The sequence below is a fragment of the Lagenorhynchus albirostris genome, chromosome 6 (assembly GCF_949774975.1).
Source record: "Lagenorhynchus albirostris chromosome 6, mLagAlb1.1, whole genome shotgun sequence".
In the NCBI taxonomy this organism is placed as follows: domain Eukaryota; kingdom Metazoa; phylum Chordata; class Mammalia; order Artiodactyla; family Delphinidae; genus Lagenorhynchus; species Lagenorhynchus albirostris.
Genome location: NC_083100.1, coordinates 43,810,995 through 43,835,405, shown reverse-complemented (window position 1 = coordinate 43,835,405; position 24,411 = coordinate 43,810,995). Strand labels below are relative to the sequence as shown.

General features: G+C 40.6%; 2 protein-coding genes across 10 annotated transcripts in view; one reads left to right on the top strand and one right to left on the bottom strand.

The window, feature by feature from the left end:
* The window catches only part of MFSD6 (major facilitator superfamily domain containing 6), a 73,437-nt gene extending 65,011 nt beyond the window's left edge, over positions 1-8,426 (top strand). For both annotated transcript variants that reach the window (XM_060152436.1, XM_060152437.1), the window contains exons 4-7: positions 1,745-1,906; positions 2,838-2,936; positions 4,166-4,446; positions 6,296-8,426. In XM_060152436.1, coding sequence (XP_060008419.1) covers positions 1,745-1,906; positions 2,838-2,936; positions 4,166-4,446; positions 6,296-6,499 — 746 coding nt within the window. In that variant the 3' untranslated portion in view covers positions 6,500-8,426. The remainder of the gene's footprint in view (positions 1-1,744; positions 1,907-2,837; positions 2,937-4,165; positions 4,447-6,295) is intronic.
* The window catches only part of NEMP2 (nuclear envelope integral membrane protein 2), a 42,311-nt gene continuing 21,960 nt past the window's right edge, over positions 4,061-24,411 (bottom strand). For 2 of the 8 annotated variants that reach the window (XM_060152438.1, XM_060152442.1), the window contains 6 exons: positions 22,767-22,992; positions 19,459-19,635; positions 18,208-18,731; positions 9,412-10,455; positions 7,889-7,971; positions 4,061-4,285 (listed from right to left, as the gene is read on the bottom strand). In XM_060152438.1, the coding sequence (XP_060008421.1) occupies positions 18,590-18,731; positions 19,459-19,635; positions 22,767-22,992 (545 nt within the window). In that variant the 3' untranslated portion in view covers positions 4,061-4,285; positions 7,889-7,971; positions 9,412-10,455; positions 18,208-18,589. Of the gene's footprint in view, positions 4,286-7,888; positions 7,972-8,841; positions 9,059-9,411; positions 10,456-18,207; positions 18,732-19,458; positions 19,696-22,766; positions 22,993-24,411 lie in introns of those variants that run through there. The other 6 variants (XM_060152440.1, XM_060152441.1, XM_060152439.1 and 3 more) reach the window with 6 other exon arrangements.

Genomic DNA, 24,411 nt, shown 5'->3' with positions numbered 1-24,411 from the left:
CGATGGCCATTCTGACCCATGTGAGGTGATACTTCATTGTGGTTTTGATTTGCATTTCTCTGATAATTAGCAGTGATGAGCATCTTTTCATGTGTATGTTGGCCATCTGTATGTCTTCTTTGGAGAAATTTCTATTTAGGTCTTCTGCCTGTATTTTGATTGGCTTGTTTTTATGATATTGAGTTGTATGAGCTGTTTATATATTTTGGATATTAACTCCTTGTTGGCTGCATCATTTACAAATATTTTCTCCCATTTCTTAGATTGTCTTTTCATTTTGTTGATGGTTTCCTTTGCTGTGCAAAACCTTTTAAGTTTGATCAAGTCCCATTTGTTTATTTTTGCTTTATTTCTTTTGCCTTGGGAGACTGATCTAAGAAACTATTGCTATGATTTATGTCTGAGAATGTTTTGCCTATATTCTCTTATAGGAACTTTATGGTGTCATGTCTTACATTTAGGTCTTTAAACCATTTTGAGTTTATTTTTTGTATATGGCATGAGGCAGTGTTCTGGTTTCACTGATTTACACGTAGCTGTCCAGCTTTCCCAACACCACTTGTTGAAGAGACTGTCTTCTCTCCACTGTATATTCTTGCCTACTTTGTTGTAGATTGATTGACTTACATGCATGGGTTTATTTCTGGGGTCTATTCTGTTCCGTTGATCTATACGTCTGGTACCCAGTAAGAGGTCAATATCCAAAATATATAAGGAACTCTGACAACTCAACAGCAAAAAACCCAAACAACCCAATTTGAAAATGGACAAAACACTTTCTCTAAAGATTTACAAGTGGCCAAAAAACACATAAAAAGATGATCAATATCACTAGCCATTAGGGAACGCAAATCAAAAGCACAATGAGATACCACTTCATACCCATTAGGATTGCTATTATAAAAAAACAGAAAATAACATCTGGTGAGATGTGGAAAAATTGGAACTCTTGTGCATTTCTAGTAGCAATGTAAAATGGTGCAGCTACTGTGGAAAGCAGCCCCTCACAGTATTAAATATATTATTACCATATGACCTAGTAATTCCACTTTTAGGTATAGACCCAAAAGAACTGACAGCGGGGACTGAGATACTTGCACATCAGCGTTCACAGCAGCAGCATTCACAATAGCCAAAAGGGGGAAACCGCCCAAATGTCCATTAACAGATGAATGGATAAAAAAGTTACAAGGCTACATATCCTTTAGCCTTAAAAAGGAAATTCTGGCACATGCTACAACATGGATGAACTCTGAAGACATTGTGCTAAGTGAAATAAGCCAGACACCAAAGGACAAACACTGTATGATTCCACTTATATGAGGTACCCAGAGCAGTCATAGTCATATTCATAGAGACAGAAGGTAAGTGGTGTTTCTCAGGGCCTGGAGGTAGTATTGTTTAACGGGTGCTGAATTTCAGTTTGGGATGATAAAAAAATCCTGGAGATGGATGGTAGTGATGGTTGCACAACACTGTGAATGTACTTAAAGCCACTGAACCATACACTTAAAAATGTCTGAACGATAAATATTGTTACGTATATTTTACCACAAAATATTTATTAGGTATGTATATGTGTGTGTGTATATATATGTGTGTGTATATATATATATATATACACACACACACACACACACACACACACACATATATATATATTTAAGTAAATAACTCATGTTCCAAAAAAGAGTAATGTAAGGAGTGCTGATCCGTCACCCTGCCCGCTCCTCTTCCTCTCCAGGAGTGACACACGCGGCCATCTGGGCAGCCTGCATTTCTTATCTCAGTGCTGCGGTTCCCCCAGAGCTGAGGACATCTGCTCAGGGCATCCTGCAGGGCCTTCATCTGGGTTTGGGGAGAGGTTGTGGAGCCATGATTGGAGGCGTGTTAGTCAATTATTTTGGTAAGAATGGTTTTCTCTTTTTCTCTTTCTTCTTTGATGAAAACAAATTTTTTTAGCAACCCCTCAATGAACACTCAAATTATTACTGAAGATTGCCAGAAGCTAAACTCCATTGTTCATATATTCTCTTTCTAGCTTTCATGGTAGTCAAAATTGCAGAGCAGTATGCTTCAGTAGTTAAGACGATTAGAGCCAGCTTGTAACCGTGCACGCTTCTCTGACAGCTTAATGCAGCTTAATGCGATGCTACACAGATAGTTCAAAGGAGCCAAACAAATGAATAATCACATGTGCTTTTGGTTTGAAGTAAAGTACCCTACACCTGCTGATAATAATGCTAGAGGAAAGAGAGTTCATCATTGTTGTTCCATCAGGAGATTTTGAACCAAAAAAATCTAACTATATGCTGCCTTTGGTAACATCACTGCATCTGTGACAACACAGTCTGTCTGCCCTGTCAGATCTCCCTTATTGGAAATACAAGGGCGGGGCTGAGGTGGAGATGGCATTATTCTGCTCCAGGAATCTTGAGTATTCAGGTCCCTAGAAGGTGGGCTCAGAGATGTCTGAATATATAGCACTACTTGAGCTCGGCTGTTCTAATTACAGATTAATAAGGTTGTTTAATATATAGTTAGGTAAATTGTCTTTATGAAGAGAGCACCACTGAATTTTAAAATGGCACTTGGAGACAGTCCTTTATTTTATAAATGCAGTTTTAAAATTTGATCAATGACAGATATCCAACACCAGCACTTGGATCTCTTGACACCTGCCCAGACCTGTGCTTTTCCTACTATATGAAGCTAATGGCCATTTGCCATTCTTTGCTCTGCTGCCTTTGCCCTGAACTTTAGAACATTGACAGTTTTGGATGAGGGCTACCTGTCTTTCCGGGAATCACTCTACAGAGTGCTGTTTGTTTCCACAGGGGCTGCTGCAACATTCCGAGGAATTGGCATGGCCTGCCTGGTGATCCTCCTGTTCTTTGCCCTGATCCAGTGGCTGGCGGTGCCAGATGAGGAAGAAGGTAAGCATGTTCATTGTTCTTTAACGGTTCTAAAGGTTGAAGCCGTGGGGAGTTCTACACATACCCCTCAGAAACCCAGAGGTGGAAACAGAGTGTACCACAGACCTGCATGGCTAGATTTTCTCGGGGGTGTTATCAGTGAACTCGTGCACCATTGCTGGAGAGAAGCCACTTGCTATGTTGAAAAGAACTGGTTGTTTTAGGCAGCTTGCTTTTGTTTTGTTTTACGGTACAAGGTACTGGGGAAAGTATTGGTTTTAAATTTCTCTGGTGTTCTAAAGAGATTTAAAATTTAAATCAGATATGTATAGGATTATACAGTAATTTTACTGTTAGGGACAGGAAGTGGGATTAATCTCTGTGCTTTTACCTTCATTTGATAAAAATGTCTAAACCTTAAATTTGAAGTTTTCCCTTAATTAGGCATGGCCTTCTTAAACGTATCATACAGAAAGAAGGTTATATCCAATATAATGTGTTGATGAGAACAAGCTTTCAACTTTTTGGGGGAATCAACTTTTTTTTTTTTCAATGAGGAAGGCCAACCATTAAAACAAATATTCTTTCTCAGCTCTTGGGTCCTGGAACAGGGCTCATCTTCTATGGTGTCCTGTCCTTTGAGGAGCATTTGCCTCAAGTACCCGAAGTGCTTCTGTTAAGAGAAAAACTAACTTGTTACAGAAACCCCAGAGACCGATTTTAATTCCAACAAGTTACTCAGAAGGAAAGACCAGTACTGACTTTTCTTATTCTTGTTCTTTTATAATCCTAACTAGATCATCTCTCTTATGCAGCTTAGTCCATGCCTTCAGTAAAAGGCCAATAAAGGCAGCTACTGTGTGATTTTTTTCCTATTTTGATGCTTATCTTTAAAAATCTCAATCCTGTAAGTGGGCCTAAGGCAACATTCACTATAACCTATGCCCCACAGATGTTATATACGTTAACTGAACCAATACATTTCATAAATAAATATAAGTTAATGTCTGTTAAGCCCTGTAAGGAGACCCTGGAAGGTAAACATCACATTCATTTGCTCAGTACTTGCGCCAAGTAGAGAAGCCGCCCTTGTTACACGGCAACTTATCAACATTCCCAAGCATACTAGAACAGGCTTATCGAGGTTGTCCATTTGTTCAGTTTTTATTATTTATTTATACATACATACATACATCTGTTTAAATATGTAAAAACTCTGAGAAACGATTTAAACATGGCTTTCTCTCCAGACAAGACGATGCTGGCAGAAAGGATTCCTGTTCCTTCTAGTCCTGTTCCCATAGCAACCATCGACTTGGTCCAGCAACAGACAGAAGATGTTCTGCCACGCGTTGAGCCCAGACTTCCACCTAAGAAAACCAAGCACCAGGAAGAACAGGAGGATGTGAACAAGCCAGCCTGGGGTGTCAGCTCCTCTCCCTGGGTGACCTTTGTTTACGCACTCTACCAAATCAAAGAGATGATGCAGCTAACAAGAGACAACCGTGCTTCTGAGATACAGCCTTTACAGGTAAAAAGTTCCTCTGCTGCCTTGCCTTAAGCAGGCTCAGTTGTTTCAGTTATTCAGTTATTCATTCAACAAGATTTATGGGAGGTCTGGTGGGGGAAATAGACATGCAGACAAATAATTTCAGTGCTTTGTGACAGGTATATTATAGAGGTGTATACAAGGTTCCATAGAGGGAAAATTCTGCCTTATGCGGTTCAGGAAGGCCTCACAGAGAAGACAGTACCTCTTGAAAGAAAGAAAATAAATCCATTCTGATTTTATATTTCTTTGAAATGTCTGTTTTGGTGGACATTACAGTATGGATATATGGTTCTTGCCTTGGTGAATTATATATTAATCTCTGTAATTTAAAAATTCTAATGGGGACATTCTACATAATAGGACTTCAATAAATATCTGATAAATTAAGTAACACTCTGAGCCACTAAATGGGTCTGACAGGACACCTAACTCCGTGGAAATGTGGTTTTGCTAGCGGGCTCACCTGAAAGATAAAAAGTGTGGTTTTTCTTGTCCCTAGAGGTGTGGTCTCTCCTGAGTAGCGTCGAATCGCATGGATAAAAACACTGTAGGTAATTGTAACTGAAGCTATATAATACTTTTGGAAAATGTTTAAGCGTAACTTCTGTGAACAGTTTAGCCAAAGTAATGAGTCTACTTCCCCTGTGTTTTTATTAATCACTCCCTTTCACTTGATGAATCATGTCAGCTCTGTATCTAGAGTAGCTTCAGAGGACACAGGAGGAGAAAAATAAAGGGGAAAGACTTTAAGAGTAGTTTGAGTAATTTCCTTAATTTGAACTACCTCAATTAAATTTATCACAGTTTTGTAAACTGACCTGTAATATTTCTCTAATTTAAACCAAATCTGATTCTTTGCTGATAACCATATGCATTCTAGTCCATGTATGATCCTATTGGCTTATCGAGATGATAAACTCACACAAATCCTCTGCTCACAAGTCAAGGAAGCTATCAGGGTAGGAGGAGCATAGGAAGGATGTGAAGCAAGGAGGTGATGCAGAGGAAAGATGAGTTCTGCCTAAATGGCAATGTTTGCATTACTTTGGATACTCACCCTTGTTTTCACAGAAGCCTATTAGGCTTAAGTATCATTAACATTTTTTTATGATATATTAAGATTAATAAAAACTGGCTAGTATGGCTTAGCTACTCTTATGAAGAAGTCATTATACTAATATTTTTTCTTTTACAGTTTAGAACTACAGAAATAAAACTTTTGTTTTTCTTTTTTGGTGCTCAGCTCTTTGAAGTGATGGGTACTAATTCAGAGGAAAATCCATAAAAAAAGAAATGTTTCCTGATTTTTACAAACCAACTTTTAGTGTGTACTTTAAAATCCCAACTATACATCAGGACTCAATTTCAGGACCTTCTTTTCCTGGCCCTGTCTCCGAGGCTGAGGATGCCTTCCTCACTTCCTGTGGGACAAGGTGCTCTCCAGCCTTGAATTCTCTGGTCTTAGCAAGTGGACTGAGTTCCCGTTCCGTGCCGCTTGCCCAGTGACTTGCCACAGTGGCTGGTGGGGGCCCAGTAAATATGTGCTGATGTAAATTGTTCTCCTAGGAGTAACAGGCATGTTGGTAGTAACGTTCCTTTATCCACAAGATACGTCTGCTTACAGTGTCTGTGTTTTTCATGCGGCTTGGACAGTTGCACGTAGGAAAGGAGATGAAAGGTAAGACATTCTATCCTTATTCCTCTGTTACTTGTTTCCTGAAGTGGTTACTTCAGGATGATCTCCCCATGTTTCGTATATCTTAACTTGAAAGCATATAAAAAGTTTGCTAGCATTGACCATGGGGCACCTCCTATTTTTTCCTTCCAGGGGACCAGTGAGGATTGGGAAACTTCTCCAACTGGTGGAGCCCGGCCTGGACCACGTGAGGCTCCCTCTGACCCATCAAGAAGCCAGCCGTCCCCTCAAGCAGCAGCATCTCAGACGCAGAGCAGCCCCACTCACCCCAGTGTAGGCCCGCGCAGGGAGGAGACTGAGGACCAGCAGGCTCAGCCTGCCTCTGGGGGACACTGAGGGGTCCTGCTCATCTCACACCCTGCATGGAACTGGGCTCCTCTGCCAGCAGAGGGAGCACCTTGAGGAGCACAGCACCACACATGCTGCTGAACACCTGAATTCATCAACGCAGAAATACTCACACACACACACACACACACACACACGCTCACACATGTAGAAGCTACAGTACATATTGGCAGAAATAGGTCAACTTCCGTAGTCCCACTGGAGTCACAGAGGGAAAATGGATTTCAGTGAGGACTTTCAGTTCTTGGATTGGTAGGTTAAGGACTACAGGACTTCTCTGCCAGGGCAGTAAGAGTCGAAACCAGCAGTTACACTAAATGAGTGGAGGGAAAGAAAGTGTTTCAAGGTGAATGCTGATATAATTTCCCTCTTCTGATTATTTATCCTAATTATTTGGTTCTTAATGCAAACTGGGAAGAAACAGAATACATCTATAATTTTGTTTCTCTTAAAGAGAACAATTAAAAAAATTTTAAGACATATTTTAAAAGTAACCAGATAAAAGTTAGTGGCATCTATGCTTTTGTTTAAAAAAAAAAAGGAAAACGTTTCATCAGAAACTTGGCATATCTCTAGCAAATATATTTTTATATGGGTATGGCGTATAATGAAAATAGTCAATTCTTTGAGTGGCAAAAGCTGTTACTGACTACCGCAAGCTAAGCTGAGCTTTAAAATGCCTTTTGTTTTAAATGGGCTTTAAGACCAGAGGAGGGAATATTTGAAATCAACCAACCAACTTAGTATCCTGTGGCTTGATAGACAAGGGTTTACTAAATATATTGATACTGTAAATAGCCTCTATCACTATTTACAACTTTATAGTGATGTGGGCTCTAATTAGCTGATGGACTAAAACAAACACACAAAATCACTGAATTCCTAAGGGTTTCTTTAATTAAGCAGTACTACTTACAAATAACAGTATAAGATTTAAGTGCCTAGGGAAGGGATACAATTTTTAAAAATTACATACTGGTTCAGTTTTTTTGTTTTGTTTTTGGTGAGGGGAAAAGGTGGTGAATAGGAAACCAGGAATGGAAAAGACAGAAATAAGAAGTAAGTACACTTTCCAATGACTAAAGAAAAAAATCTCAGTATATTCTTTCCCACGAAGACATAGTCAGACACTGGACAGTTCAGATACAGGCATGCTACTGTAAATATTACAGCTACAGTCGACAATGGCCGGGTGACTCATGCATAAAGCTTGCTGCTAAAAATGAAAGCTGAGGTTATAGGAAGCCTTGGGGGAGGGCTGTGGACAAGGGAACATTGCTTTAGCTGAAGGAAGGTCAGTTATATAGTGTGTACAATACTGTGGATGAGTACAGGAGAGAGGAAAGAAGAGAACAGAGTTAAAAATGAGCAACTCACCTTACTCTCTGACTCTGATTAGGCAGGACCAATTATAAAGTGAGGACTTCCCCATGATACAGTACTTCTGCCCACAACTGCATCTGGAAGAAGAAAGTCTACACTCGGATATCTAGCTTCACCACAGAACACAGCTTAAAAACAAAATAACGGGAAGAAATAGAATTAAGCAAATAGTTATTTTTGCACTTGAACTGAAATGTACTGTACTGTAAATTATCATGACTCATTTTAAGTGACCTTTAAAAATCAGATGTATTTATTATGCTTATGTAATTATAGAAATAAAGAAATGGGTGACAGGCTGAACCTCACCTATGAATGTACAGTATGTGGATTTGTGAAACTGACTGTAGGAAGTCAAAAAACTTCTACTGTGTCTTGTGTTTACAGTTCTGATTTATTCCTCTGAAAAGCCTGCTGTTTTGGAAATGCACAGTTGACATGTTGAAATAAAAATAAATACCATTTTTAAGTATTTCTTAAATGATAACGATGTGACCAAACAAATAAAAGTCCTTCACTCTGTAATGAATGAGATCAAACTCTACAGGCCTTTGTTATGAGACGTTTACTGTGAGAGGTGATTAAACAGTGCAGTAATTTCCAGCCTTTGAGAGCAGACACCTTCATGGGTTTGTGGACTTTGTGACTTCCTCCTGTCCTCAAAGTGCCATTTAAAAAAGAAAAATTAAAGTGAATTCAAATTAAATTTTGATTTGAGAACTTTCTAATCCCTTTTGAGATCCCCTGGAAATACCCAGGGAGGTCACAAAGCCCAGGTTGGTAATCACAACCTTAATGACTTGTTTCATATGCTTTTCCCCATAATTGTAGAAAAAGTGAATTACACAAAGCGCTGAGCTCACGTGGATCCAAAGAGGTTAGTTACTGATTATTAAACTATTACTCAAGGCCTTAAGTAGAATAATAGATGACAATAACACACATACCTCCACCAGCCAATAAACCTCATGAAAAGCCTAAGGAATTCACAGGAAGAATATCGCTGCCTTACTGGCTTATTAGTCTTGTCACGGGCCACACGAAGCAGACAGTCAGAGGGGGCTAAGTGCTCCCCTCTGATTTGCCGTTCCTCCAGGACTGCTGGGCGTGGAGGCTACTGGTGGTGCTGAGACCATTATTTAAGTGGTATTCCTTGCAGCCAATCTGGAGATAAGCAATGATTCCAGGAAACAGGGAGCCACACCCACTGTTACTGGGTGCTTGGTGTGTGCTGATGACATCATGGTTTTGTCCTAACAACAACACACTGTAATACGTATCACTACCCCCTCTTTAAATATGAGGATTTTGGAGCTGAACTCGGCTTACGTTACGGGAACAAGGTCACAGTCCCAGAATTCAAACTCAGACCCGCCTGATGCCCAAGTGCAGGTCCACCCAGGACCTTCTCCAACCCCAGGAGGCGGGGAGGCCACCCTCTGCTTCTGTTGTGGTAGAACAAGCCTGAAAGCAGCCCCGGCCATTCTGAACCCTTACCTTGTGTGCCTGATACTCACCCTGTGTAGTTGCAGTTCCATTTAGGATCGCTAGCTATTCCCAGATACATAGAAATCCAGCGCCTTCAAACTCCTGCTGCTCTGTGAATCATGAGTGCCACTCTGGAGATAACTCGGAAGGTCTGGCAACCCTGCAGAGAAAACTTGGAGGTTGCAGGGACTCTGAAGACCAGTGCCAGGGGGGCTGGGAAGGGCCAGCAGACACACCCACCGCTCAGTAACCTGAGGCAACAGCTTCGTAAAGCAGCACTGTCAGGTGTGGTAGCCATTAGCCACAGGTGGCTATTAAGTGCTTACAGTGTGGCTAGTGCATCTGAGGAGTTAGATTTCTGTTATTTATTTTTTTAACTAATTAATTTTCGGCTGCATTGGCTCTTCGTTGCTGTGCGCTGGCTTTCTCTAGTTGTGGTGAGTGGGGACTACTTTTCGTTGCAGTGCACGGGCTTCTTGTTGCGGTGGCTTCTCTTGTTGCAGAGCATGGGCTTTAGGCATGCTGGCTCAGTAGTTGTGGCTCGTGGGCTCAGTAGTTGTGGTTCGCGGGCTCTAGAACACAGGCTCAGTAGTTCTGGTGCACGGGCTTAGTTGCTCTGCAGCATGTGGGATCTTCCCGGACAAGGGCTCGAACCCGTGTCCCCTGCATTGGCAGGTGGATTCTTAACCACTGCACCAACAGGGAAGTCTCTCATGTTATTTGAATTTAAACAGCCATCTGTGGCTCGTGGCTACCATACTAGACAATGCAGGAACAGAGGAAGAAAATTACCTTTGGGAGATATCTGGGTTAGTTTTCTCATCTTCATTGTGAAAGACTGGACCCTAAAATTAACGTTATTCTGCGAAGATGAGGGCATGCTGTGACAGAGCTGACTGTAGGCAAATAAAAGATGATTTTCCCTTCAGAAATTTTTCTCTCCTTGGGTGCAGTGGGACAAGACAAAGCTACTTCTGAAGCCCCAAACCACTCCTGTGTCATTTCAGCAAAGCTCTAAGAATTCCTGGCTCAAAAATTCCAAACCATCAGGCAGATGGGAGAAAGGTCAGTGCCTGGATGGGAACAGAATAAAGGGGTGAGAGAAAGGGGGAGTGGGTTCTCAAATCACTAAGTAATTTACCTTATGAGAGGACAAACTGCGGTTTAAGATAAGAGAGTAACTGGAAACTTGGTGATGTCCAGAATGGGGAAGAAATGAGCCAGTCCAGGTGAGCACCTTACTCTCACTCAACTCCCATCTGCTTCGGACGGCTAATACAGGACCACGTGCCCCACTGTGGCTCCAGGGAGGTCCCAGTTTTTAGATGGCAACCCAAGGACCTTACAGTGCTGGGGTTAGGACTGCCGGCTCTGGAGCCCCACTGTCTGGATTTGAGTCTTAGTTCTGCCAGTGAGAACTCACGATAAGTAACCTCTCTGGGTCTCACGGCCCTCCTCTGTAAAATTAAGATGATTACAGTACCTGCCTTACAGGTTCTTTTGATGGTTAAATGACATACCTGACACACAGTAAACACTCGATAAATGTTGCCATTATTTTTGTGTGACAAACAGCCCATGGCAAGGGGAGTGTTGTCTTATTTCCCATCCAGGCCCTAGCTCTTAGTACTTTGTTAACATGAATCTATAACCATATTGCATGCTCCCAAACTACAGTGCTATGTTAAACGTTTACCTATACCTAATAAGCTGTCTAGTAAGACATTCAGTTCCAACGTGCATTGTAAACATTAAGTGGTTGGAAATATGAATTAGTTAAGGGACAAAATTAATCAAAGCATAAGTTGAAGAGAAGGGGGAAAAATGACAAGTAATGTTATATGGCAACAAATTGGACAACCCAGAAGAAATGGACAAATTTCTAGAAATATTCAGCCTGCCAAGACTGAGTCACAAAGAAACAAACAATTTGAACAGACCAATCACTAGAAGTGAAATAGAATCTGTAATGATAAAAACTCCCTGCAAATAAAAGTCCAGGACCAGACGGCTTCACTGGGGAATTCCACCAAGCATATAAAGAAGAATTTATACCTATCCTTCTCAAACTATTCCAAAAAAATTGAAGAGAAAGGAACACTCCCAAATTCATTCTACAAGGCCACCATTACCCTGACACCAAAACCAGACAAAGACACTACAAAAAAAGAAAATCAGAAGCCAATATCTCTGATGAATACAGATGCAAAAATCCTCAGCAGAATATTAGCAAACTTCAGTGGAACAGGATGGAAAGCCCAGAGATAAACCCACACACATAAGGTCGGTCACCTTATCTTTGATAAAGGAGGCAAGAATATACAGTGAAGAAAAGACAGCCTCTTCAATAAGTGGTGCTGGGAAAACTGGACAGCTACATGGAAAAGAATGAAATTAGAACACTCCCTAACACCATACACAAAGATAAACTCAAAATGGATTAAAGACCTAAATGTAAGGGCAGACACTATCAAACTCCTAGAGGAAAAACATAGGTAGAACACTCTATGATATAAATCACAGCAAGATCCTTTGTGACCCACCTCCTAGAGAAATGGAAATAAAAACAAAAATAAACAAATGGGACCTAATGAAACTTCAAAGCTTTTGCACAGCAAAGGAAACCATAAACAAGACCAAAAGACAACCCTCAGAATGGGAGAAAATATTTGCAAATGAAGCAACTGACAAAGGATTAATCTCCAAAATTTACAAGCAGCTCATGCAGCTCAATATCAAAAAAACAAACAACCCAGTCCAAAACTGCACAGAAGACCTAAATAGACATTTCTCCAAAGAAGATGCACAGATTGCCAACAAACACATGAAAGAATGCTCAACATCATTAATCATTAAAGAAATGCAACTCAAAACTACAATGAGGTATCATCTCACACCGGTCAGAATGGCCATCATCAAAAAATCTACAAACAATACATGCTGGAGAGGGTGTGGAGAAAAGGAACCCTCTTGCACTGTTGGTGGGAATGTAAATTGATACAGCCACTACGGAGAACAGTATGGAGGTTCCTTAAAAAACTAAAAATAGATCATACAACCCAGCAATCCCACTACTGGGCAAATACCCTGAAAAAACCATAATTCAAAAAGAGTCATGTACCAAAATGTTCATTGCAGCTCTATTTACAATAGCCAGGACATGGAAGCAACCTAAGTGTCCATCGACAGATGAATGGATAAAGAAGATGTGGTACATATATACAGAGGAATATTACTCAGCCATAAAAAGGAACGAAACTGAGTTATTTGTAGTGAGGTGGATGGACCTAGAGACTGTCATACAGAGTGAAGTAAGTCAGAAAGAGAAAAACAAATACCATGTGCTAACACATATATATGGAATCTAAAAAAAAAGAAAAAAAAATTGGTCATGAAGAACCGAGGGGCAAGACAGGAATAAAGATGCAGACCTACTAGAGAATGAACTTGAGGATACGGGGAGGGGGAAGGGTAAGCTATGACAAAGTGAGAGAGTGGCATGGACACATATACACTACCAAACGTAAAACAGATAGCTAGTGGGAAGCAGCCGCATAGCACAGGGAGATCAGCTCAGTTCTCCGTGACCACATAGAGTGGTGGGATAGGGAGATGCAAGAGGGAAGAGATATGGGGAAATATGTATATGTATAACTGATTCACTTTTCTGTTATAAAGCAGAAACTAACACACCATTATAAAGCAATTATACTCCAATAAAGATGTTTAAAAAAAAAGAATATTAGCAAACTGAATCCAACTGAATGCATTGAAAGGATCATATAGCATGATCAAGTTGAATTTATTCCTGGGTCACAAGGATGGTTCAACACACACAAATCAATCAACGTGATACATCACATTAACAAAGGAAAGACAAAAACCACATGATCATCTCAATACATGCACAAAAACCATTTGACAAAATTCAACATCCATTCATGATAAAACTCTCATCAGAACAACAAAATGGACACAACAGCAAGAACAAGCAGACACACCAATGTTCCATGCAAATCAAGGGATTATTGAATCTCACGGGGAGAAGGGAGAAAGAACTAAATGGTAGATTTTCACACTCAGGATTCAGTAAAGGATCTTCTGTTGCTGAGGGGGAAAAAACCCCAAAAAACCAAAACTCTCATCAAAGTGGATAGAGAAGGGAACATATCTCAACATAATAAAGGCCATTTACTACAAACCCACAGCCAACACAATACCCAATGGTGAAAAGCTGAAAGCTTCCTACTAAATTCAGGAAAAAGACAAGGATGTGTACTCTCATAGTATTGGAAGTCCCAGACACAGCAATCAGACAAGAAAAATAAAAGATATCCAAATTAGAAGAGAAGAGGTGAAACTGTAACATTTGCCCATGACATGATATTCTATACAGGGAACCCTAGAGTCTCCACCCCAAAACTATTAAAACTAATAAATGAATTCAGCAAGCTTGCAGGATACAAGATTAATATACACAAAATGCAAAATATTTCTATACACTAATAATGAAATATCAGAAAAAGAAAGGGAGAAAACAATCCCATTTAAAATCACATCAAAAAGAATAAAATATCTAGGAATAAACTTAACCAAGGAGGTGAAAGACCTATATGCTGAAAACTGTAAAATACTGATGAAGGAAAATGAAGATTCAAAGAAATGGAAAGATATCCCATGCTTTTAGATTGGAAGAATCATTATTATTAAAATGGCCATACTACCCAAAGCAATCTACTGACTTAATGCAATCCCTATCAAAACACCAGGACATTTTCCACAGAACTAGAACAAATAATCCAAAAATTTATATGGAACCACAAAAGACCCCAAATTGCCAAAGCAATCCTGAGAACTAAGAACAATGCTGGAGGTGTAACCCTCCCAGACTTCAGACTACATTACAAAGCTACAGTAATCAAAACAGCATGGTATTGGCACAAAAACAAACACGTAGATCAACAGAACAGAGTAAAGAACCCAGAAATAAACCCACACACCTATGGTCAATTACTCTGTGACAAAGGAGGCAAGAATATACAGTGGAGAAAAGACAGTCTCTCCAACAAATAGTGCTGGGAAAGCTGGACAGCCACATGCAAAACAATTATATTAGAACACTGCCACACACCATATACAAAAATAAACTCAAAATGGCTAAAACACCTAAATGTAAGACATGAAACCATAAAACTCCAAGAACACAGGTGAAACACTCTTTTTCATAAATCATAGTAATATTTTCTTGGATCAGTCTCCCAAGGCAAAAAAAATAAAAGCAAAAGTAAACTAACGGACCTGATCAAACTTAAAAGGTTTTGCACAGCAAAGAAACCATCAACAAAATGAAAAGACAACCTATGGGGGAAAAAAAAAATGGAATGGGAGAAAATATTTGCAAATGATGCGACCAACAAAGGGTTAATATCCAAAATATACAGAAAACAGCTGGCTCCCCGGTCAGATAAAAATACCTGTCTCACTGTGGGGGATCTTCAGAATTCCACATCTATTATGTTATCTATGCATAGGATCCTTCTTTCCGTCGGACAAAAGAAAAAGGTGATTTAAATGTTGTACTTCTCTAACTCTGGGGAATAATCACATACAGAATAATATAAGATCCTTTTTCTTTTCTTGATATCATTCTGGAGGTCTTAATTCTTCCACATGTTTCGATGTCAGCTATTCCAAATCTCTTAATATCTAAAATCTCATAAATTTCTAGATTTAAAAAGTCATAAATTCAAGTATTGTCCTAAATGTCAGATGGACACTCCCCTGTAATTCAGCTCTAAGTATTATTGGCAAACTATACAACTAATTGACAAAACATTTTTTGTGATATGTAAAATGTGTTTTAAAACCTTCAAAAAATAGGGACTTCCCTGGTGGTCCACTGGTTAAGAATCTGCCTTCCAACGCAGGGGACGTGGGTTTGATCCCTGGTCGCGGAACTAAGATCCCACAATACGGGGCAACTAAGCCTGCACGCCACAACTACTGAGCATGTGCGCCACAACTAGAGAGAAGCCGGCGCGCTGCAATGAAAGATCCCGCGTGCCACAAGTAAGACCCGACGTGGTCAAAAATAATAAATATTATTTAAAAACCTTTAAAAAATAACATTGAATATGACTGTTTAAGCATGGCGACCTACACTACATCTCACTCATATGTTTTGGGGTCAAAGAGTCCAACTTGCTAACAACAGTGAGCTTCTGTGAGGCACCTCGTGGGCACACTAACACAACAAAGGTTCTGTTGTGCTCCACAACTGCACACCTAGGGTGGCATGAGGCACAGAACCAACTGTCAACAACCTGTGAAGGGCATAACCATTTTACTGAATGGTCATTTAAATTGTTTAAAGGCCTTTAAATAAATGAAGAGAAAGAGGAGAGAGGGAGTAGGGTGGTGGGGAGAGAGAGACAGACGGATAGACAGATAGGAGAAGGGAAGAAGGGAAGGAGAGAAAAAAGATCTCTTAGAGGAGCTGACAAACATACTGCTTGATGGGGACTAGACCTATGATCAGCACTATAACAAACCCCAATTCAAATAAGCACAACAGAAATACACCCAATGTATCGCAAGCAGTGCTTTTAATTATCTAGCTTCTCACAGTACTCACATAATAGAAACTGACAAATCCATGGTTTCCTCTAAAAGTAAAAATGAAAAACAGTATCCCCAAAGCCTCTTGCTCTTTTTCTCTTCCTTTAGCTATTTTTATTGCAATAAAGATCACAATAAAAACAGCTACACCTAGCTTGTTGGCTCACCAGGAGCTGCTTTCTTCTACTGTCGGCACCTGTTCACCCTGGCGCAGGTGAGGCCCAGTGGCTGTCTTGGCTGGGATGTCCCCTGGGAACTCCAGCAGACTGCACACGTTATGCACACACACATTATGTAGGACACACACCATCTCTTGGTGAGCACAACCACAAACACATCTGATACGTTTATAATATAGCACCAATAATTAGAATTACAAAACAATAAAAATCAGATTAAACTGTAACAAAAACGCTATTACAACTGTTTACACTTATAAAAGTCATGATCTTCATAAATCTGAATGGAAGATACTTTGATTTTTTATATCAAAGTCTATGTGAAAGCACAGATTAAATTTAGTGTATTTCACAAAAATAGCAAAGCTCCTGATATTAAAAGGTGTCTGGCAAAAATAGAGACCTGTAAAACACTGACACACTGCTTCAAAGAGGAAATATCATTTGGAAATCAATCTAAAGAATTCCAAACAGGCAGCCACACTCTTATTGAACAATTTAGAAAAACGCTATACTAAATTTGGTTCCAGAAAGCAGTGCCCAAATGATCTGTGTGTCCCTCCTCCATAACCCTTCTAGAAAAGGGAGATTCCTCATTCTTTATGCTGCTACTCTTTATGGCCCCACCACAGCAAAAGAGCCTGCGTTTGATTCTTAAAGAGAAGTTAGCAACATCTTAACCCTTGGATTGTTTTGCCATGTTCAGATCTTTTCCCAGACCTATGTTTTGGCCTCTTTTCCTCAGGGTCAAAGCTCATGGTTAGTCCCTCATTTCACTCTGGAGTCTAAAATCATGAAGCACAAGAAGAAAAATGATTTGTTCTCTATAAGAAAGATCACAAATCTGTTTTGTAGGAAATTGTTATAAACACGTATAACTAAACAATTTTTTAAAATAGGCCAGTCGAGGGGCTTCCCTGGTGGTGCAGTGGTTAAGAATCCGCCTGCCAATGTAGGGGACACGAGTTCGAGCCCTGATCCGGGAAGATCCCACATGCCGCGGAGCAACTAAGCCCGTGCGCCACAACTACTGAGCCTGTGCTCTAGAACCCGCGAGCCACAACTACTGAGCCTGCGTGCCACAACTACTGAAGTCCGCGAGCCTAGATCCCGTGCTCTGCAACAAGAGAAGCCACTGCGATGAGAAGCCCATGCACTGTAACGAAGAGTAGCCCTTGCTCGCCGCAACTAGAGAAAGCCCACGTGTAGCAATGAAAGACCCAATGCAGCCAAAAAAAAAAAACCAAACCAGAATTGTTGTAGAAATTCAGGTGTGAACACTATTGAGACCTGAATTTAGGGAGTAAAAATAAAATAAAATAAAATAAAATAGGCCAGTCGACTTGAGGTTAAATGCCTTCAATTTCAACATACAAAAAAATGTAAAAAGTAATTCTAAATTCTAATCTTTATATATGTCTATAAAAGTCTTATCAAAACTTTAAAATATAACCATAGGAAATGTTTCTCTTTATCACAGTTATCAAACAGTTAGTTGGCTATTATTAAAAAATAAAAAATAAGTCATGAATATTGTGAGACCCAAGGCTATGGAGAGATGGCCCCTCACACCAATACTGTGAGACCCAAGGCTGTGGCAAGATGGCGCCTCATTTCTAAAGGTCTCTTCTTCTACCTGAGTCACTGGAAACAGCAGGGATGGAGTTTTAGTCCCAGGGTTGCCTCTAAAAAGCCCTGTGGTCTTGGACAAGTTATTTAACCTTCTGAAACCTCCATTCCTCCACCATCAGCATTTTCCAAACATGTGTTCCAAGAAATATTAATCTCATGAAAAAGGGTTCTGTTGTCAAATTAAGCCGGAGAATGCTGCACACAATTTCTCCTCTTTAGGAAGTTCACAGTGTGCATTAGCATTATTAAAGGCTCTGAGAAGTCCTGCAGTACGTTTCATGCATCCATCTTAGTTGACCTCAGGATTCCTTTACCTACTAACACTTATTAGCATCCTGTGGACTACACTTTGGAAAATACTGGTCCAGTGTATCTCAGGTCTCTTCCAGCACTTACATTGATAACACGCAGGAAGAGCAATGCAGAGTCTTTTGACACAGGTTCTGGGGATTAAGAGAGGATTTAATGCCCTGCGGTTGACAAGGCACCTATTCAAATTAACTGGCCCCTTGAAGATCAACATGATCCCTTTGTTCCTAATGAGAGTCTTCATTCAAGGACAGTGGTAATGACTGTCACAGAATCTTGGTGGCCACCTACAGTACAATACACAGAACTGTCCAAGAAGGATCAGTTATCTTCAATACAGTTTAGTTTTCCTTTCCAGCGTGATTTGATTTTTCTCCATAGTGAATGCTTTTGCCACTGTTCCCCGGTACAGTTCTGCCCACCTTTAATAGGATCCCTGCCCTTCCCCACTTCCTTGTCCAGAATGAAGTCAGTGTGCAGGCAGACTGTCAGGAGTCCTCAGGTTAAAGAGCTGCTCTTCCAAGAAGGCACCCGCAAGGCCATATTGTTCTTCATGCAGCCTAATTTCTTCAGGCGACAAGTGGCTTCCTCCAAGAACGAAGTCTGCAAACCTAGTATTTGTTTTAAATAAAGTTAATGTTATCACAGAGAGGTTTATTGGGAAGATAACATGTTCCCTGGCTACTTATCCCCTTTAATTAAATTTGACTTTGCATCAATAGAAGATGGCATTTGCACAGTGGGTGTAAAAACAGGAATGGCTTATGTGATCCTTCTCTAGACGTTCAGGGAAAGGATTGAGAAGTAGGCAGACTTAGGAGCACCGAACGCTGCCAAATATACCCACTCCTGCTTTCTAATTCCTTCTTTCTCTCTTTCTTATTAAACGTACTATTTATTCATTATTTTAGTGTCACGACTTTCCCCCTTCAATCTTTAATTTGAGGGCACTGTCGTTTGGATAAAGCTAGGAAGAAGGGAAAGCAGTAGGGAAAAGATGCTGGGGCAGAGATGTCTTTCTTGGTGATCTTTACAAATGACTTTCCGTCCCCCGTCGGAAGAGAAGCAGGTGACACATCCCATTCCGTCTCCCTTCTCCTATGAGTTATCTTTATGGCCTTCCCTATGAAACACATCTGATCAACATTTATTCTGACACTGGCACGTCCACAGGGCGAGGCAGAGCACTGAAGCAAAAGCGACTCTGACAGCTTCCATGTCATCTGCTATCCAGGAAAGTCGTCTGTTTCTAGCCTGAAGTATCTGATCCAAACTATCCTGTTATTTTCATGGTAACTCCAACCCAAGCTATGTTGCGGGCAGTGGAGCGGGGCTTACGTTTTAGGCGCCCGGAGCCTGGACACGGCCAGCCAGGATGGGAAGCCGGGGCTGCGGCAGGCCTGGCGCAGGTCCTCCAGGGCGCGGGTCGTCGCAGCATCGGCTTGTTCCCTGTACTCGTCTTCAGTAAGAAACTTAACCACCGGCTTTTCTGATGTAAACCATTTCTTCATTTTCCTAAAACAGGCGGCATTTGGTTGCTAGATTCCTGGCCATATTTGGTTGCTCAGTTCAACCCTTAAGATTTATAAAAATACATTTCTTCAACAGTGATGGTAATAATTCTTAACTTCCTCTATATCATACTATACTTTATTATTGTTATCACGACGGAGGTTTACAGAACGTGTAGTTTGGGCCTATCAGTACATTTCCCCTCTTCCTGGACCATCTGAAATAATGTCCTACGGCGTTTGAGGATCGATTTCTGATAGAGATGTTGATTGCATTTTTCTTCCTCAGTGATTTCAAATCAGGCAGTTAAAAGTCTGGCTTCTTTATGCCTGCCCTGCTGATTTTCTTAGCAGCGAGCCTCTGAGATGTCCTTTTATGGAGACCTAGCAGAATCACTTGCCACTTAGTCTGAACAGAGAAGCCAGGAAGATTTGTGGAATATCGCCTCCACCTAGTGGTGGGGATTCTGACTCACCTTAGAGGAAGTAAACACTGTACAAGGGTCGTGTATACACAGTCATTTATAATAATTCTTCCTCTGCTACATGCTGAGGGGCTCACGATTGGAATTCTTTTCCAACCAAAAAAGTCCTAAAGTGAAGAATCTTATAAAAATGGTAATGATGAAAAGGTTTTAACATATATGTTATACTTACCAATGAGTTAAAAAAATGTTTTTAGGTGGTTTAAAATTTAATTTAACCAGAGATTCCCAAATATAAATGAGCATCAGAATCACCAGGAGGTGTTTTAAACATACATTTTCTTGAGGTTTGGGACCTGAAAAATCTTTAAACTTTTATTGATTATCTGGTGGTTGATAAGCTCAATTAGGGAAACACTGACATGATTTCCTTCTCCTTTTCTGAATACCTAGACTGTCTCCCTAGAGGAAAACTCCTGGGCTCTGAGGAGAAGCCTGGGACACAGTCCTAGCTTTGAGGTTTACCCACCGTGTGAACTGGGGCAATTCCTTCACAGTTCTGAGCCTCACCTTGCTCACATGGAAAAAAATGAAAGCAACAAGGAGGTCACTGTACAGATGAAATACATTATTTTGTGTCAAGTGCGTAGCACAGTGAGTGGTCTATAATAAGTGTTCAACAAAGATAATCAGAAGAACAGCTACCATATATTATTAAAATATATTCAAACAGCTCTTTGCAAACTAGAAAGTACTATACAAATCAAAGTATTTCCTCTGGTTTATTATTTAACCTATAAGTTCCTGTTTTATCCCCTAATGTTTCACATAATTGCTCACTAGCAAGATGAAAAGTTGAGGAAGTTACAATATCTTGATCATTACGTTTGTGTTAACAGAACGCACAGCAAATGCACTAAAGGATCACCATGACAGAACACACTTTGCTCTTGGCAGGGCGGTGGATGTTTAAAGGGAAAGTGGAAGGAATTCTCTCTTGGGCTCCTTGGGCCACAAGCCTGGCAAAGGACCAGAGGTCTGAAGGATGTGTAGTGCCCACTGTCCTCCTGACAGAGGGACCTCTGAGACCCCCAGTCACTGTCTACCTCTGAGACAGGGCAGGGGGAAGCAGTTAGCATCAGTCCCCCGACCCTGCTGCCTTTCAGTCTCCCCAGCATTCTCTGCAGAGGGGCCCTGTCCTGTCGCTGGTGCATTTTAACCCTGTGACGTCACCACACATGCAGTCATCAGATCCAGAAACTACCAGTTACCACAGAGTCTCCTTCCTCACAGCCAAGTTTACCCTGTAAATATTTATTAACTCCCTCTTCCTGCCTTGATCTCACTGCCCTACTCCAGGCCCTCATCGCCTCTCGCGTGGATTGCTGTGATGCCTGACGACTGGTCTCCTGCCCCGGAACCTCCCCTTAACCTCCACTCTCTGTGCCAGGAGACAGATGGGCCCCTCCTACTGCCCGAGGCATGTTCATGGTCTCTGCTTTGATTTTTGCTTGTTGAATGTATTTTTATTTTCAGATTAGTTGCCAACATTTAAACATTGTCTGAATTTACATTCTAATCCACGTTCCCAGCTTCTCTAGAAAACCAGAAGAGCTGGCAAGGCAAGGCCCATATTCCCACATGGCAACAGTCAGCTCAGGCTGAATGGCAACTGACCCCCTTTCAAGGAGGCAATGTTGTAGAATTTCACACAGTCCTCACCACTGCCTTCCCTCTGCTTGGACTCATTCCTTCACTACCTTCTGGGCCCCAGGCATTTGATTTCTAACCCTGTCGAGGCAGTAGTCAGAGAGCACTGACGAAGATACGTAACGGTCAGCTGCCTCCGCCACGTTACAGGATCAGATCAGATTCTTCAGCAGGGCCTGTGATGCCTCCATGACCTGGCCGACACCCACCTCGCTCGCTGGCCCTGTGATGGTACCAAACTGGGCTTTCTCCCCGTCAGGAAGGCCCTTCCTACATTTATTCATCTGGCTGTTTTGATTCATTAAAATTCAGCCCGGTGACCTCCTCCAGGAACTTTCCTGAACTTTTTCTACACGCCACAGTTCCTGTGCAGGCCTACTTTAACACTTCAGAGCTATAGAAACATATGCCTACGTGTCAACAAGTGCACCTCAAGGGTAGGGACCATCTCCTTCACCTGAGCACCTGACACAAAAACAGGTGCTCAGACTCCATGACTGAGGACATCATAAAGCCGTGACAACAGAAGTTGTCTCATCTTTCTTTCTGTACTTTCCAAAGGCTTAACCGAATTATCTAAATCATAACTTTCAATCATTTGTGATTCATTTCTGTTCCCTAACTCTTATCTCATATGCACAATTACCTCTAAAGCAGTCCTGGGCCCTAAAAAAAGGAAACGTAAAATGAAAGTAGAAATTATAGGCGACTCCGAGCCCAAGTAATTTTGCCACTGATTTTAGTGACTTCTTGGTGCGCTGTCGTTACCTAGTAATTGGTGGTGCACCTCTGAAAGATGAACGACGACTAGCAATGGGGATGGAATCAGATGCTTATTACGTTCTCTAACTGTCCCCCTCTCAGAGGGAAATATCCAGATGAAGTGGAGTTAATTGTGAGATTAACTATGATGTGTCCAAAAAATTCCCCCCCCCCAAAATAAATAAAACCAGAGCTCAAAATGTCAAATTTATGATGGAAAAAAAAAAAAGATACGCACCATCTCACGTAAGCGAGTGCTCTCAGTGGGTAGTGCAGGATCTTGGACGACAGGGTGAGGAGCATCACTGCATAGGCGAACTGAGGAATGGCCACGCCAGCATAGACCAGGAGCAGGGAGACGAGCTGCAGTGCCCACGCCAAGAGGGTCACGCTCCTCTCCTCCACGAGGGGCCCGTGCTTGTAACAAACAGTAAAGCTGAGACACCCAACTATCAAGACGTAGCCTGTAAAAGCAGAAGAATGTAAAACAACATAACACTGAACTGAAAAGTTATGGGGAAAAAACCAGCAGAGCCATGGCTTAGAGCTAAGAACATATCAGAAAACCTTCATTTTTGTTTTCTTTTTCCAATGAAGTTGAAAAATACATTTAGGGCTAGTTATTCCTTCCATGTGAGATATTAGGCTGACTTTTGTAATAATTAAGGATGTATAATAATAAATTATTATAATATTAATACATAAGTATCCCTATTTTCTGGTCCAGAGTCCTAGAGGGCAAATGTTATCACAGTTGCTTTGGTCAGGAATAAGCCTCAGTGTATGTCACAGTCTGCTACAAAAGCTATTCCTAGTTTTTATTTTCTAGTCACTAAATGAAAATATAATTTTACAGTGCAGGGATGGGGCTGTCACCCTCGTAATCCAGTGCTCAGTTTCTGTATTACCAAAAGAGGGACAGTGAGATATTCTGTGGTGTCTCCTGTTGTGATCCAATGTCACGTGCACATTGCCTCTTACGTATTTCGCCAAGTGTTTCATTTGTATGTACGCAAGCCTCAAGATCTAATTTCCAGCTTATAAAAAATACAGGGGAGAGAGAAAAAAATTAAATTATACTACAAAGGAATAATCAGAGAAATCCAGAAAGTGGGACATTCTATAGGACAACTTGGTCTCTTCAGCATATCATTGTGATGGGAAAAAAAACATCCCCAAACCTGTTATGGATTAAAAGAGACTTACAGGACACAATAGATGCAAAATGTGATTCTGGACTATATCCTACCTTATACAAAACAAGCATCAAGGATGTTTAGGAAATTTGAACATGGCCTAGATAATAGATGATTTTATGTAATTATTCATTTTTTTAGATTTAATAGTTATTTAACTATAGAGGAAAATGCTCTTGCCTTGTAGAGATGCTTAGTGAAGTATTTAAGGAAACACACCATAATAGCAATAATTAAGTTTGAAAATACTTTAGCGTAAAAAGAAAAATGGGCTAAAAACATAAAACCTTCAAGTGAAACAAAGAATTGATTGCTTTTGTTCTGGGTGGGTGGACTTATGGGAGAAATTTGGCACTAAGAGGTTAGGAGAAAATTGATTCTCCCATTCTCTATAATTTCCCAAATAAAACACTTTAAAAAGTTGGGTTTTTCTTTTTTGTTTGTTTTTTTAAATAACATCAAACAAGAAGAACAAGTGTCTCTGTTTCTGAAAAGTCAAGTTTTCATTAGTCATTTATATTTAGATTTCTCACCTTTCATACTGAATAAATTAAGAAAAAGAAATAAAGAGCCACATTTTACAGAAGTGTTTTCATTACAATTTAGATGTGGTTAGAGCTTAACCGCAACTCAAAAGCACATGCAGTCCAAAAGGGCAAATGCTTTTTTGCTCTTTTGATCATTAGT